This window comes from Ambystoma mexicanum, chromosome 2p, assembly GCF_040938575.1.
Source record: "Ambystoma mexicanum isolate Mex_15411 chromosome 2p, UKY_AmexF1_1, whole genome shotgun sequence".
Taxonomy (NCBI): domain Eukaryota; kingdom Metazoa; phylum Chordata; class Amphibia; order Caudata; family Ambystomatidae; genus Ambystoma; species Ambystoma mexicanum.
Window position 1 is genome coordinate 1,064,726,021 of NC_090923.1, and position 13,663 is coordinate 1,064,739,683.

The 13,663-nt window shown below is 49.7% G+C and overlaps 1 protein-coding gene across 2 annotated transcripts in view; it reads left to right on the forward strand.

The window, feature by feature from the left end:
- The first annotated feature begins 4,868 nt into the window (after positions 1-4,868).
- LOC138567114 (solute carrier family 22 member 6-A-like) overlaps positions 4,869-13,663 on the forward strand; it is a 107,877-nt gene continuing 99,082 nt past the window's right edge. Inside the window, exon 1 of one of the 2 annotated variants that reach the window (XM_069644998.1) lies at positions 4,869-5,733. In XM_069644998.1, the coding sequence (XP_069501099.1) occupies positions 5,329-5,733 (405 nt within the window). In that variant the 5' untranslated portion in view covers positions 4,869-5,328. The remainder of the gene's footprint in view (positions 5,734-13,663) is intronic. The other variant, XM_069644997.1, reaches the window with a different exon arrangement.

Here is a 13,663-nt window from a genome sequence, read left to right on the forward strand (position 1 = left end):
AACAAGGATAAGAGCTGGTTTTCACTATTATGGTCATGGATGCCATCTTGGCTGTCAGATGGACTGAAAATAATAGTGGGATGTGCTATTTTGGCTGGAGCTACCCTGATCATAATTAGATTTTGGAAGGCCCGGAAAGCACGCACGACTGACGAGTTGCTGGAAATGGTGGGAATGCACCCCTTAATGCCAGCAGATGACGGCCAGCATACAGGTGTGATAATACAAGAAAGGGAGAAGTTGCGCACCCAAATCATCACCAATCATCTAGACCCACCATCAGTGAAGATTGAGAACCCAAGGAACCCCAGGAGCTACATAGGAAGATGGGTATACTGTACTCCTGGAGGAACATGTGAATACATGTATTGGTCATTTGAAGATCATGTAAACCATTATGGACATCTCGGAGGGATAACTAAGATATGGAGGGTAAGAGGAGATAACGAGAAGGATATGTTTGTGGTCGACAGGTCGACCAGAGGGGGGACTGAAGTGGGAGAATGGAAGAACAGGCTCCCGTCCTTCACCTCTCGCGCTTGGCCTAGAGGGTCACGGCCCAGACACCCGCCGCGAGAAGAGTTTGTCCATTTACCAGACGACCAGGTACCCTGGTACAGGAACATACGGATGTGTCCACCTGCCTGCCCAGCAGCCCGCACTGGCCACGCCGACACCTGCGGCTCGGATCAGCTAGACTAAAAACCACACGTCGTTAGAGATGCCATGACGACCTAGACAACGGGAAGCACATCTGTACAAGTATACACACTTAACATTTCCACACCAATCTACACGAAGAACATACTCAGTGCTCTGACGTAGGCGACAGGCATATTCACGGACGTGCATCTTTATTATTTTTACATAGGCTTTCAGAATGCAGAAACGCAAGATGCATCATGAACTCATCTATAACGCTTGCTCACGCTTCCCTTGAAACCCGTTACCACCATGAGAGGTATAATGGAAACACGATACTGGTCATGGAAATGTATGCTACTATAATCTAAAGCACCTATGCACCAAACAGACTACTTAAGCACCAGGCCCGAGTAGGCCTCAAACAAGAGCTCCCATGGACATTAACAAAGCAAGAGTCAGGTTGCTGATCCTGCAGAAAGAACCCGGTGGAGCAACCAGCCAAGGTCGCAATGTTGCAAGCCCACATCCAAGAACAAATCATCAAAGGCACGATGTTGCAACCTCGCACTCCGCGTACCAACGTTAAAGTCATATCTACAAATTAAACCAGACACACAGTGGAAAAGCAATATTAATTGTGCAGAATTCTGCCTCAAACACGGTCCCGCCTCACGTGACCAAGCCGAATCTGACAAGATGCCAAAACCCAGGAGAGAAAAGGCGTCTGGGTCCCTCACTACGAGACACAGGCCGAGACACTTGAAAGGCTCAATGGACACCTGCTACAGTGGGAGCGGTCAGCCTTCCACCTATGAATAAATCCTCACATTGTCTGCACGTACCCATATTGAAACATTGTTGCAAACACAGGTACACCGAGAGCTGGGAACAACGGTGGTCCCAGGCTGGGGAGCTCACGGATGCACCAATCAGAACATGGGGCTCTTATCTCAGACGTCAGTAACATTAGCCAATCCTCAGGAGCCTTCATGTAACAATTCTTATGTATCCAATTATAGGGACAACCCAGATATACCACCTGACTACACCTTGTCCACTAATATCATTCTCTATATGTGTACTATACTAACCCTACCACTCGAGCAACCAATTAAGAGTGGCGATAGGTTTTTTGTTAACTTTCTGAAGTGACGCAAGTAGCGCGTCATAATGCAGTAAAAAGGGCCTGCGAGCCCCACGATTGTGTGTGTGTCAGGACGGACGCGTACGCTCCTTGACCCATCCCTGCCGTTTTGTATAAATAAACAGCAGAGTCGCCTTGCTCCTTGTGTGTGTCTCATACTCTATCTCATCTGGGATATACGGGAGGAGTTGGGGCCTCCCTGCCCGGAGGTCTGCGGACGGCCCGGCCGACCCCGGCAGAATTTCCCCCCGACAATGGACTAGCTACAGAAAGTTTGAAACATTTATTAATAGAATGCGTGGCTTTAAAAATGCAGAGGAAAGACATTATTGATAAATTAACAAGGCACCACTGCATAAGACGTTCAAATGATGAACTATGGAACGAGCTATTTGCGACCCCAAAGATCACAGTAAGAATAGCCACTATTCAATTCCTAAATAAGCTTCTATGCCCAATATGTCCAAGTAAGCAACTGGTTTGATAAATGGAAGAATTGGAACAGAACAGGGTATTCTTAATACATTGATAATGCGTTCATATCTGTGTCTATTGTGGTGCTTTTTAACTTTCAATTTTTAATTTTTGATTTGTAAGATCAATTATGTTAATTACATGTGATATTGTATGATGTTTTATTTGTTTATTTGGTATATTTTGTCTATTTTTATTGTATGTGTCCTTGTATAAAATTCATTTTGTTTGAAAGGTTAATTTAATTAGCCAACCAAAATAAAAAAAAAAATTAAAAAAAAAAACTGGGATTCGAGCATAGCCAACTCAAGCTTGTATGAACATTTGTAAACGCTTGGGTGTGAAGAACTAAGATACTATTCGGTTCTATAAAAATGGTACTATAAATCAACAAATCACACAATCAAGAACCCTGACAATGTATAAAACATGTCATAAACACGTTCACCAAAAAGTGTGTGATTACAGCTTTATTTTCACCATCCTGAATAGAAACCTACCAATTCAGATATGCAAAGTAAAGGGAACCGACACAAAGATCTCCTACTGATACAAAGTGAAATAAGATGCATGAACAGGTCATTGCTTCACACAATCTATCAGCTTAATTTGATCACCAACAATCTCATCTCAAGCGCCACAGACAATAGTCTCTGGCAGTTACCAGATCCCACCACTAATTTCATCCCATTGTAAATTAAATCTACTGAAAGAGGTGTTAAAACGATAGCTTAGGCCGTGTGAAGTCTCGGCTGTTTTGTCTACGTGATTGACTTGTAAGGTGGAATGGCTGGTTTTGGAGGCCTAAAATCCCGTGTTTACAATCAACTGGTTTGGAAAGGGGTGTGAGGGGCAGGCGGGGGATTGGCAGGGTTTCCCATTCGACCTTTGCTCCTCGGCTCCCTAGTAAACTAGTGCAGTCAGTGCTGCAGCACTGACGTCAGGACAGATGATGAGCTCTCTGAGGAAGGGGGAAGCAGAAGTCATGGCTGACAGGTCCTGTGATGATGCAGTACTTCAGAGCAGAAGCGCAGCAGGGTTCCCACACCTTCAATTATCCCCCAAGATACTCTGAATGTTGTGGCAGCCGGCAATCAGGGGTGGCCAGCCACACTTAAACGCCCCCGTGAAAGGGCACAAGCAAACCTAGGGATGCTGTTTGGGGCGTCTGAAAGACCCTGACCGAGTCTACACCAGCTGCCATTCATCCGGGCAAGCATTTGTGAGTCGAGGCAATGTTTAAGTAGTGAAAACAAACAAAATGGCTATTCCCGCCATGCTACTCGTACAAAAAGGACCACAAAGGAAATTACCGGGTCACAGGGCTTAAATAACATTGTGTGACCATGTTGCATTTGTTCACAGAGCAAGTGGCTACCAATGCAGAACAAAGGCTACAACACTGTGCAGCCGAATAAAAAGTACACAGCTGCCACCAGCCTGTGACTCTGGCACACTTTCTAGGTCAGGATACTCGCTATACGCAAAATGGGGCACTGTGTGATACCCCTGCCCAGGTAGCATTATTGACTGCGGAGGGCAGCACGCTAACAGCGAGTAGCACTTACAGTGCGGATTTTTAAAAGACTTGCAATGGTGATAAAATTGGACCAAGACACACAAAAACACACATTAAAGGAGCCTTTTTGCTCCAAAGTGTTATTTCAAGCAAACTGCATCTCTTGGGTTCCAATTCGTTCAGGATCCACTGCCTGTGAGCGCTGGCATCACTTTTCTGTTCCCTGTGCAGGCATGCCCAGGGCAGGGGGGCAGCACACAGCCTTGAAGCAGAGGGACCAGCCTCCAGCCTTTTCAAAGAAGTCCCCAGGTTGCTCCCATTTGCTTTTGATTCGTACATTTCGTATAGGTACAAACCATGGAACGTCACTTCCCGTGCTCAGTCTCCCCACTTTCCGCCAAGTCTGGAGCCATGGCGTGATAAATGGGAAGGGTGCTGCTGTGGATCACTGACTCCAGGTGAGGCCACATGGGTGCATCGAAGACTGCATTTGGGGGTGGGTTCCTTTAATAAATCACCAGGAGTATGTTGGTTTCCTTTCAACAATTCAGCGTGAAGATGGACAAGTATAAGAAGTGGGGGGGCTGGAGTGGGGGGGGGGGGTTTGGGGCGTTTAGAATGGTGGTGGTGTTGCCCACCCGTGCACTGGGCACTGGCCACTCAAGTGATGGACCAAATGACCAGATGTAAACCACTGCTCCCTTTTTGATCAGGAACTTTGTATTCAGCTCAGTGACATTTTTGGGGGTAAAATACCAAGTTCTGCGAAGCTGCAAATTTGATCTAACGTATCATGGCATTGCCCTTAAAAGCCTCAAGTGGCATCAAGCACGCTCAAACAAAGGAATGCGTGAACTGCCCCGCCCACCCTATGATGACTGTCAAGCCCACTTACTGGCTAGTGCCTGGTGCCATTTCATGTAACACACAATCGTGCCTTATCCGTGCACATTACTCCACATAAACTAAAACCCCCTCACATATTTTGCGTTGCTTTTTCACAGTTAATCCTGATTAGCAAAAGTAAAACGTTAACTTGGCAAGATGTCCATACCTTGCATAATCTAGCAAAGGCTAGGATTGGTCCCCTGGGAGTGTACGTTCTTTCCCCCCCCCCTGCCTTCCAAGCCACACACAGCAGCTCCCCCGGCGAGGAATTGGGACGCTGAGTGACAGACAAGGGGTGACCGTCTGCCTCCTCACCCCGGACCCAGAAGTGTCTGAGCTGCAAGGTGCTTTCTCTCAGCACGCCCCAGTAGCGCGGCAGCAACGCTTCGAATCACGGTGGGACAAGTGCCCCACGCTGCTCAGGGGAGCCGAGTCAAGGAAAGCTCCCGGTCCTGCACGTTTGGAGTGGAGGCCGCCTTCATCTTCCAGAGGCAACCTCAAAGCGTCGCCTGCTTAGTCTATCGCTCGGAATAAAGCCGCTCGTTGGGGAGGAGACATAAAACTGTTCAGCTCTCTCCCCTGAGTTGGGCCCAGGCTGGGGCACGTCCGCAAAGAGGTTTCAGAATAAATTAGAGCCTTTGCGTTCTGCGTTGGGGCCATGTCGTTTGGAGACCTCCTGCACCAGGCCGGTGGCATGGGCCGCTTCCAGTTCATTCATGTTACTCTGCTGGCCGTTCCCATACTCATGATGGCTTCTCACAACCTCCTCCAAAACTTCACAGCCGCCACCCCGGAACACCACTGCCAGATCCACGACAGGGACAACGACACGCGGAGGTTGAACGTGACAGAGCAGCCGGGGCCCACCACGGAGCTCCTGCGAGCCTTCCTCCCGCTGGATGCGACGCAGAGGCCCGCTAACTGCCTGCGGTTCACCGCGGCCCAGTGGAGGTTCTTGAATCCCAATGCCACCGGGGCCAACGCCACGCGGGCAGACGTGGAACCCTGTTTGGATGGGTGGTCATACGACAGGAGTGAATTTGCTTCCACAATCATCACTCAGGTACGGTAGGCGGTGGGGGTCGAGGGGAGTGGGGGGGGCGGTTTGTGTTTCAGCTCTGCCTTTTGTCCCACAGCAAGACACCCGTGTGTCTTTCCCTTAAGCATATCGTCCACGCCCTTTCACCCGTGCCCCTTTCTCCCACTCAACAGCAGCACTCAATACAAGCACTCAATCTTTTAGTGTGGGTCGTGTGGGGGTTGGGCGCTGTATGCACATGCTAGGGGCGAGAGGCTGACCCTGCCATGGGGAACTCGGCATCCAGGACTCTCAGTACTTCATCTATTACAGGTGCTGATGTTGAAGGGCCTGGATGCTGTGCTGGCAATGTATCCAGGATCTGGCAAAAGACCTCTCCCTGGATGTGGAAAAATCCATTTGGAACCATCCATTTGTTTACTGTGTTCAGGTTGTTTTAAAGTTTTAAATGCGTGACTTAGTACCAAAGTCGTTAGAACCAGTGGTGAGATACTTACCCACAAGACCACTTGAGCGTCTGATCAGAATGCTTGTGAAATCTCTTGTTAGGATTGTAGTCTGCAAAAAACATTAAAACAGCTGTTTGGGTTTAAAAGGTGTGAACCTTTTATACTTTGCTAGCAACTCCCCTTGGTTGAGTTGTCTAGATGTTCCTCTCTCTGGTGGGATTCCACAGTAAAAAATGTCCATTTACAGCTCTGCCTGGTAGAGGCGTTACTAGGGGGTGGAGCGGGTGGGGGGGGGGGACTGAGAGGGGTTATAGCCCACGGTCTTTTGGTTGCAGCCCCAGAGAGAAGCTCAGGGTTACCACCAAAAGACTAGCTAGCCCCAGTCCCGGCAGTCCGGACATTCTTTTCCAGACCTAGCAACACCTCTGCTGCCTGGAAGTGACGCAGTGGGACTCTGTGAAAAGAACACTCTCTCGTGCAGCCTCTTTACCCTCTCATGTTCTGCAGGGCGCAATAATAGTAGAATTACTGTTCCAAAATTCGTTATAGTCCATTTACCAATTTCGTGGACCGCAGAGCAACAGAGGTTCGAATCTCGGATCCCCGCTTAGAAACCGAACTGTTACAGAAAGCCAATTATAAATAAAATGTATAAATGCGATTCATCTCACTAATTGGTTACGGTGGAGAGTGTTTTGATTCGACATAAGGGATTTGGAAGCAGTGTGATCCTTTTCCTTTGCACAAGACTGAACTCTCACAGCATGGCAAGGTGTTGATGGTCGATTGTGGGGAGGGTCTGCGTACTTGTCAGATAAGTAGGGGCCTGTATAGGATAGGTCTATAGATTTCGAGGAAAGTAGGCGTGGACATGTTCGAGTTAGAGCAGGGGAGATTGTGTAGTGCCTGGGCCCATGGCGTTAGGCCTTCACGTGTGCACTAGATTTCTCTTTGAAGAGTCCGAGAAGGTTCTTTTTAGGATATCCCGTTGTTTCCACCAATTACTTCACAGTAGTTTATTTTATGGTAATTATTTCAAGTTACTTCAAATTCATTATGTGTAGTTGTGGGTTAAGGAGTAAAAGGGTGTGTGGAGGGTTTTGGGGTATGGGTGGTACTGAAGGGGAAGAGGGGACTAAGGGGGAACCCCCAAAAAAAAAAATAGAATTGAAGTAACAATTCGAAGTACTTACCACAAAGTAAATTAGCAGATAGTCATGTTTTTGTTGAATTAAAATGGAACCATTTGTAGGTTGGAAGTGGCCTTCTATAATGCAGTGGGGGTTAGAAACATTTCGAAACAGCAAATGCTTCTTTGTATGGTGAATGTGAATGTATTATTATTTAAAGAGCAACACTTGTCTAGTAAATCATGAGCTGGGCTTTTTGGAATATTGTACACCAGGGATCTGCAACATGGGGCTCGCCAAACCTTTCGGACGACAACTCCCTCCAGCCCTAGATGGCAAAGTTAACGGTACGGGACCACCGGGACCTCGGGAACAGCAGGACACATCATCTGAAGAGCCCCAGGTTGCAGACCCCTGGCATACACTATGAACTGAAGCGCTTCTATGGACTTCCACTTTTTGCACATAAGGCATCATGAGATCAAATGGTTTGCCCAGGATCACACACTTTGGTTAAGTGGTGAAGCTGGGATATGAGCCCTGTTTGAAGTTTGGGCATTTGATCACATACCTCTCAAGCTCAAGTTGGCACACATATTTGTCAATGTTTGGGTGTGAAGACCTAAGATACTGCTCCATTTGATAGAAATGCCATTAAAAGTACGCAATTCACACAATGAACGAACTAGTCAATATATAATCATTGCACAAGCATGTTAGGCAAAAAGAGTATGATTATAGCTTCAATTCCCCCACCCTGAAGAGAAGCGAACACATTCTGGCAAGCAAAGTAACGGGCACCTACAAAAGAAATCGCCCACTGATACAGAGGGAAAAAAGATGCCTGGACAGGTCTTTGCGTCACACAGCGTTCAGCTTATTATTATGATCTAATTACCAACAATCGTGTTTCAAATGCCACGGGCAATAGGTACTAATGGTTACCAGATCCCACGAATGACCACTTCCTGCTGTAAATGATCCACTGAAAGAGGTGCTAAAAAGAAAGGTGATGCTGTCTGAGATTATGGGCCTCATTACGACCCTGCCGGTCCGGTAACAAAGGTGGCGGTAGGCTCACCAGCACCATTGTTACCACACAGGCAGAGTACAAGTTTGAGAGCCGGATGCCCTCCCGCCCGCCAGGTCTGACCTGGTAGGCGGAACGGCACCCGCTCGCAGACTTTGACGGAAGCACCAACACTGTTGCACACGGTGCCGGTGCTTCCGTCCTCCCCATTCCCATTGAGTCCTATGGGACCGGCACGGCTACCGCCGGAGTTATAGTGAGGCCCTATGTCTGTTTGTGTCTATGTGCTTGAAATGTAAGTTGAAAGGACTAGGTTTGGCCGTCTATAATCTGGTGCTTGCAATCAGCTGGTTTGGAAAGAGGTGTGAGAGGCAGGAAGGGGGGTTGGCAGGGTTGCCCGGTCGACCTCTGCTCCTTGGCTGCCTGCTAATCGTGGACAAGGTGCAGTCAGTGCTGCAGCTCTGAAGGCGGACGGAGGATGATCTCTCTGAGGAAGGGGGAAGCAGAAGTCATGGCTGACAGTACTTCAGAGCAGCTCAGCAGGGTTGCCACACCGGCAGCCCTGCAACCAGTGGTGGCCAGCCACACTAAAACCTTCACCTGCAAACCTAGGGATGTTGACTGAGGCCTCTGGCAGACCCTCACTGAGCTGAAACTAGATGACATTAAATCAGGAAAGCATTTGAGAGTTGAGTCAAATTTCACACAGGCCCATCTCTCCACAGAAACTAAGTAACCTCTTACATTTTGTGTTGCTTTTTGCACAGTGAATCCTGATTAGAGTTAACTTGGCAAGATGTTCAAGCCTTGCTTTTTTTAACTAAAATTTATTTCTATTGATTTTGTTATAACATAAACAGCAAAAAACTATCTACAGCAGGTGGTCATATAAAAAAAGCACAATAAAACAACAAGGCATCAGGCCTGCCACAGACTAGAACGACAGAACACAGAGCATAGGAAAGAGAGGAAGAGAAGAAAAGGAAAGAGAGAACAAATTAAAAAAAACAGATAAAGGGGTGGAGGGGGGGGCAGAGTTAGCCGTATAACTCAACGAAAGCCTTCCAGCTATCTTGATATCTTTCTACTTGTCATTTTGCTTCTTGAGTTGAAATGATATTTTTTCCCTGCTAGAGAGAATAAACAGGCTGGCATGCCAAGCCAATCAGCAACAGTGGGTTTAACATCATCCTTCCAGTTTCTCAAAATATGCCTTTTGGCCACTAGAAGGGCTCTATAGACCCAGAAAAGCTGGTTAAGCCTTTCATAATCTAGCAAAGGATCACTCCGACCCCTGCGTTCCATGGCAGTGCGGGTTGGCTTGCCTCCTCGCTTCCCAGAAACCTAGAGTAGCTCACCGGGCGAGGAGCAGTGTGTCCATAGAAGCCTTACAGAGGTGACCTTTTGACCCCTCCGACTAGACCTAGACTTCATAGCTGAGCGACAGGGTGCATAAAGCAGGAAACGCTACCAATCATGGCGAGAGAACGTCCCGCGTGGGCACAGGGAGCCGAGCCAAGTACATCTCCAGGTGTTTTACGTGTGGAAATCAAGAGCTGATGCCATCTTCATCTTCCAGGGACAAATGAAAGCGCTGGCTACTCATGTCGTGGCTAGTAATGAAGACGCTCATTGGCATTTGTGTGAATCGATGTTGCTTCGCAGCTCAGACACATGCTTACGTCACCTGTTCAGTTCTCTCCTTGAAGTTGGGTTCAGGGGACCTGGCCCACTGCTGGTCAGATGCATATTGCTGATGGCTTTGCGTTTAGGGCCTTTAAATGCACCCCACAGTAGAGCTAGACAGACACACTTAACAGTCACAGCACTGCGTCTTAAAATAAACTAAACTGGACAACACACGGCACCTGCGCTCCAGGCTGTCCAGCAACAACCCAGATTAGAAGCAATCGTGACGTGTCCAGTATAGCCTGAACAAATGGGGCCTCATTACAACCTGCCAGTCCGGGACCGTGCAAAATCCGTGATGGCGGTAAAAACGTTTCCGTGTCCGCAAGGGTGCGGAAAAACCGCCCGATTACACGCTGTCGGTCGCGCGCACCACACGGACTCGGAAACGTTGTTACCGCCGTCACGGAATACCCCACGGAAATGGAAATAACGAAGCCACAAGTGGCGCAAAACCCGTTTCCGCCTCCGCCGCCACGGACACGGAACCGGAAATACCATGATCGCCAAAACAGGAAACAGAGAGGCGGCCATCATATAAAAGCACAATCCATTGCCATCCAGAGCCAGCACAAGCACAATCCTGACTCTGAGAAGCCAAAAGGGACCACCAGCATGTCTGCCAGAATTCCTGCTCAGAGGCAGCGCAAACAGCGCTTCAGCGAGGCGGAGCTAACCGTCTTGGTGGAGCACATTGTGGACAATGCTGAGATGCTGTTCAGCGCCGACCAACGGCGTGCCACACAGCAGCGGAGGAAGGAGGTGTGGGCCGAAGCTGCACGCAAGTGCACCGCTGTGGGCGTGGCAGTGAGGAGCGTGAAGGACTGCCACAAGCGTTGGGACGACCTGAGGCTGAGGGTACGCAACCTCATTTCCACGCACCGCCAACGCAGCAGTGGGACAGGCGGAGGACCCCCTTCCCCACTGAGGCTGCAAGCATGGGAGGAGCGTTGCAGCAGCGTCCTCCACCTAGAGGGAATCCATGGGATTGGGCAGGCTGAGGCAGGAGTGAGCCCACCTGCAGATGCCGGTAAGTGCCCAAACATGAATGCCACATGTAAATATGCAGTTGTGAGTACTGGGCCAAAGGACCCATTAACAAACCCCCCCCCCAGGCAGTGCATGTGTGGGCCAAAGGACCCATTATCAACCCCCCCCCCAGGCAGTGCATGTGTGGGCCAAAGGACCCATTAACAATCCCCCCCCCCCAGGCAGTGCATGTGTGGGCCAAAGGACCCATTATGATCCGTATGGCAACCAATATCACTGAATGCAGACACCAGCAATCAGATGCATGTGACTAACACTATTCAATGTACAATCTTAATGACGCATGTGATGCACCCATCTGCCACCACAACAACACTAATTGCATGCCCTTTGTGTCCCCACAGCCGTTTCAAGTGACAGTGATACTGCACAACAGGCCAGCCAATCAGCATCGGCAAGTACACTAGCCACCGCCACCACACAGGAGGATGCTGCCGGCAGTTCTGCACCTCTGGCCACATTACCAGCCACTACAGATGTGCAGCACACCACCACCACCACCAACATCCCCACCATCTCCACACTGGCTGAGTCCAGACAGGTGCCACAGGAACCTATCATGGCCACCCAACACAACACCGAAGGCAGCAGCACTGCAGAGGGGGCGGCCTGCAGTGATAACAGTGCCCCGCAAGAGCACTCGGAAACGGGGCCACAGGGGGAGATGCCCACATTGGAAGACCTGGGCTCCTTCCATGAGCTGGGGTTCAGCCCCACTTCACTGGGGAGTCCCATGAGGTCGCCCACCCCATCCATGGCCGAACTGAATGCCCGCATGCAGCGGATGGAGGACCAGCAGGCTACCCTCACCCAGCTGGTGGAGAGGCAGCTAGAGGAATCCAGGCTGCAGAGGGAGAGCTACAGCGCCTCAGTGCGTCGCCTGTCGAGGTCCATTGGACGCTTTGCGAGCACCATAGTGACCCTTGCACGCCATGTGCGGGAGGGCAATGACCACACCTCCAGGCTTGTGGAGGCCATGTTGGTTGGCCAACAGGCAAATCTGGCACGGATGCCCTCAATCCCTGATTCTGGCCAATCAAACACTACCACCCCATCCAGCTCCACTACTGCCAGTCCAAGGAGGCGCTCGAGTAGGCTAACGGGTCCCTTGGGCAAGGTTGCACAGAAGCGCACACGGAAGTGATGGCATGTGTGTGGAGCAGTGCAGGACACATGTGGACTACAAGGGTGTGAGAGGGGTGGTCACGTTTGGGTTGTGGGGTAGGTAGTTTTGGGGGTTTGGACAATGGGCTCTGGGTGGGGGTGGGCACGTTTGGGTGGTGGGTGGCCCCGGGTGTACAGCTTCCCTAACCAATGCACCTTCTTCCCTGTTGTTATTACATCAATACATCACCATTTCAAATCAAGACATACATGTGTGGACATTGATCATTTATTTTGCAGTGCAACTATTAATTAATTGTCGTCACCATGTTTGTGCATTACTGTGAATGTGCTGTGACTCAAAAGTAAATGCGAATCAGGGCATCCCGTGCTCTCTGGCCATCATGTGCACCCCCAGGGGGAGGCGGTGCCATCCCATCCCCATCTCCATCTCCATCCCCATCTCCATCCCCATCCCCATCCCCATCCCCATCTCCATCCCCATCCCCATCCCCATCTTCCTCATCTGCGTCTGGTGGCATTGGGATGTTCCTGCGCAGGCATATATTGTGCAGCATGGCACATACCAGCGTGATTTTGCCCGTCTTCACTGGGCTGTACAGCAGTGATCCGCCAGATCTGCTCAGACAGCGGAAACGGGCCTTCAGCAGTCCAAATGTCCTCTCAATCATTCCACGTGTGCGGATATGTGCCCTATTGTATGCCTCTTCATGCCTGTTCCTTGGTCTCCGTACAGGTGTCATCAACCATGGCGTGAGTGCATATCCCGCATCACCTACATGGGATGTAGATGGGGGAACATGTCAGTGTTTGTGGCATCATGTCCTCATCTGCTGCTGTGCATTCTTGTATCATCATTCATTCATGCATATGAACCATGCAGTGTCTGGAGGTATGTTTTGGCCATCACGAGGAATGTCGCTGACTGCATATGGGCCTACACATTAACTTGCATGTTTGCTGTGCCCTGCGGGTGACATTTGATTGTGTGCATGTCATGGTGCAGTGCTGTCCACACATGGCAGAGTGACTCCACTGTACGGAAGTAGTAAATACTCGTCGTATCATTTACACGCCTCTCGTGCTTTTTGGGGCAGTGTTTCAATTGAGGGTGGGTGTCTGCAGTGGCACAGGGTTCATGGGACAGTGACGGGATTGGCTGTGGCAGCGTGTGCACGGGCACATTGTGGTGCCCTGTCATGTCTTCCTTCATGATGTTTGGCATCCGCTGTGTATTTGGTAGATGGAAGGGGGGTGATGCATGTGCGGTCACAGCGGCACACTCACAATGCTCATTGCCTGGACACACACACACCACTCCGACAGGGTTGTAGCATCGTCAGCTGTACTCACCCAATAGCCATGTGCTTTGTCCGGCATAGCGTTCCATGTACCGTGGCAACGTGGAATTCCGCAGTACCATTGAGTCATGTGATGAGCCTGGGAAACGTGCGCAGCAGTGTGTAATCAGTTGCATGGCA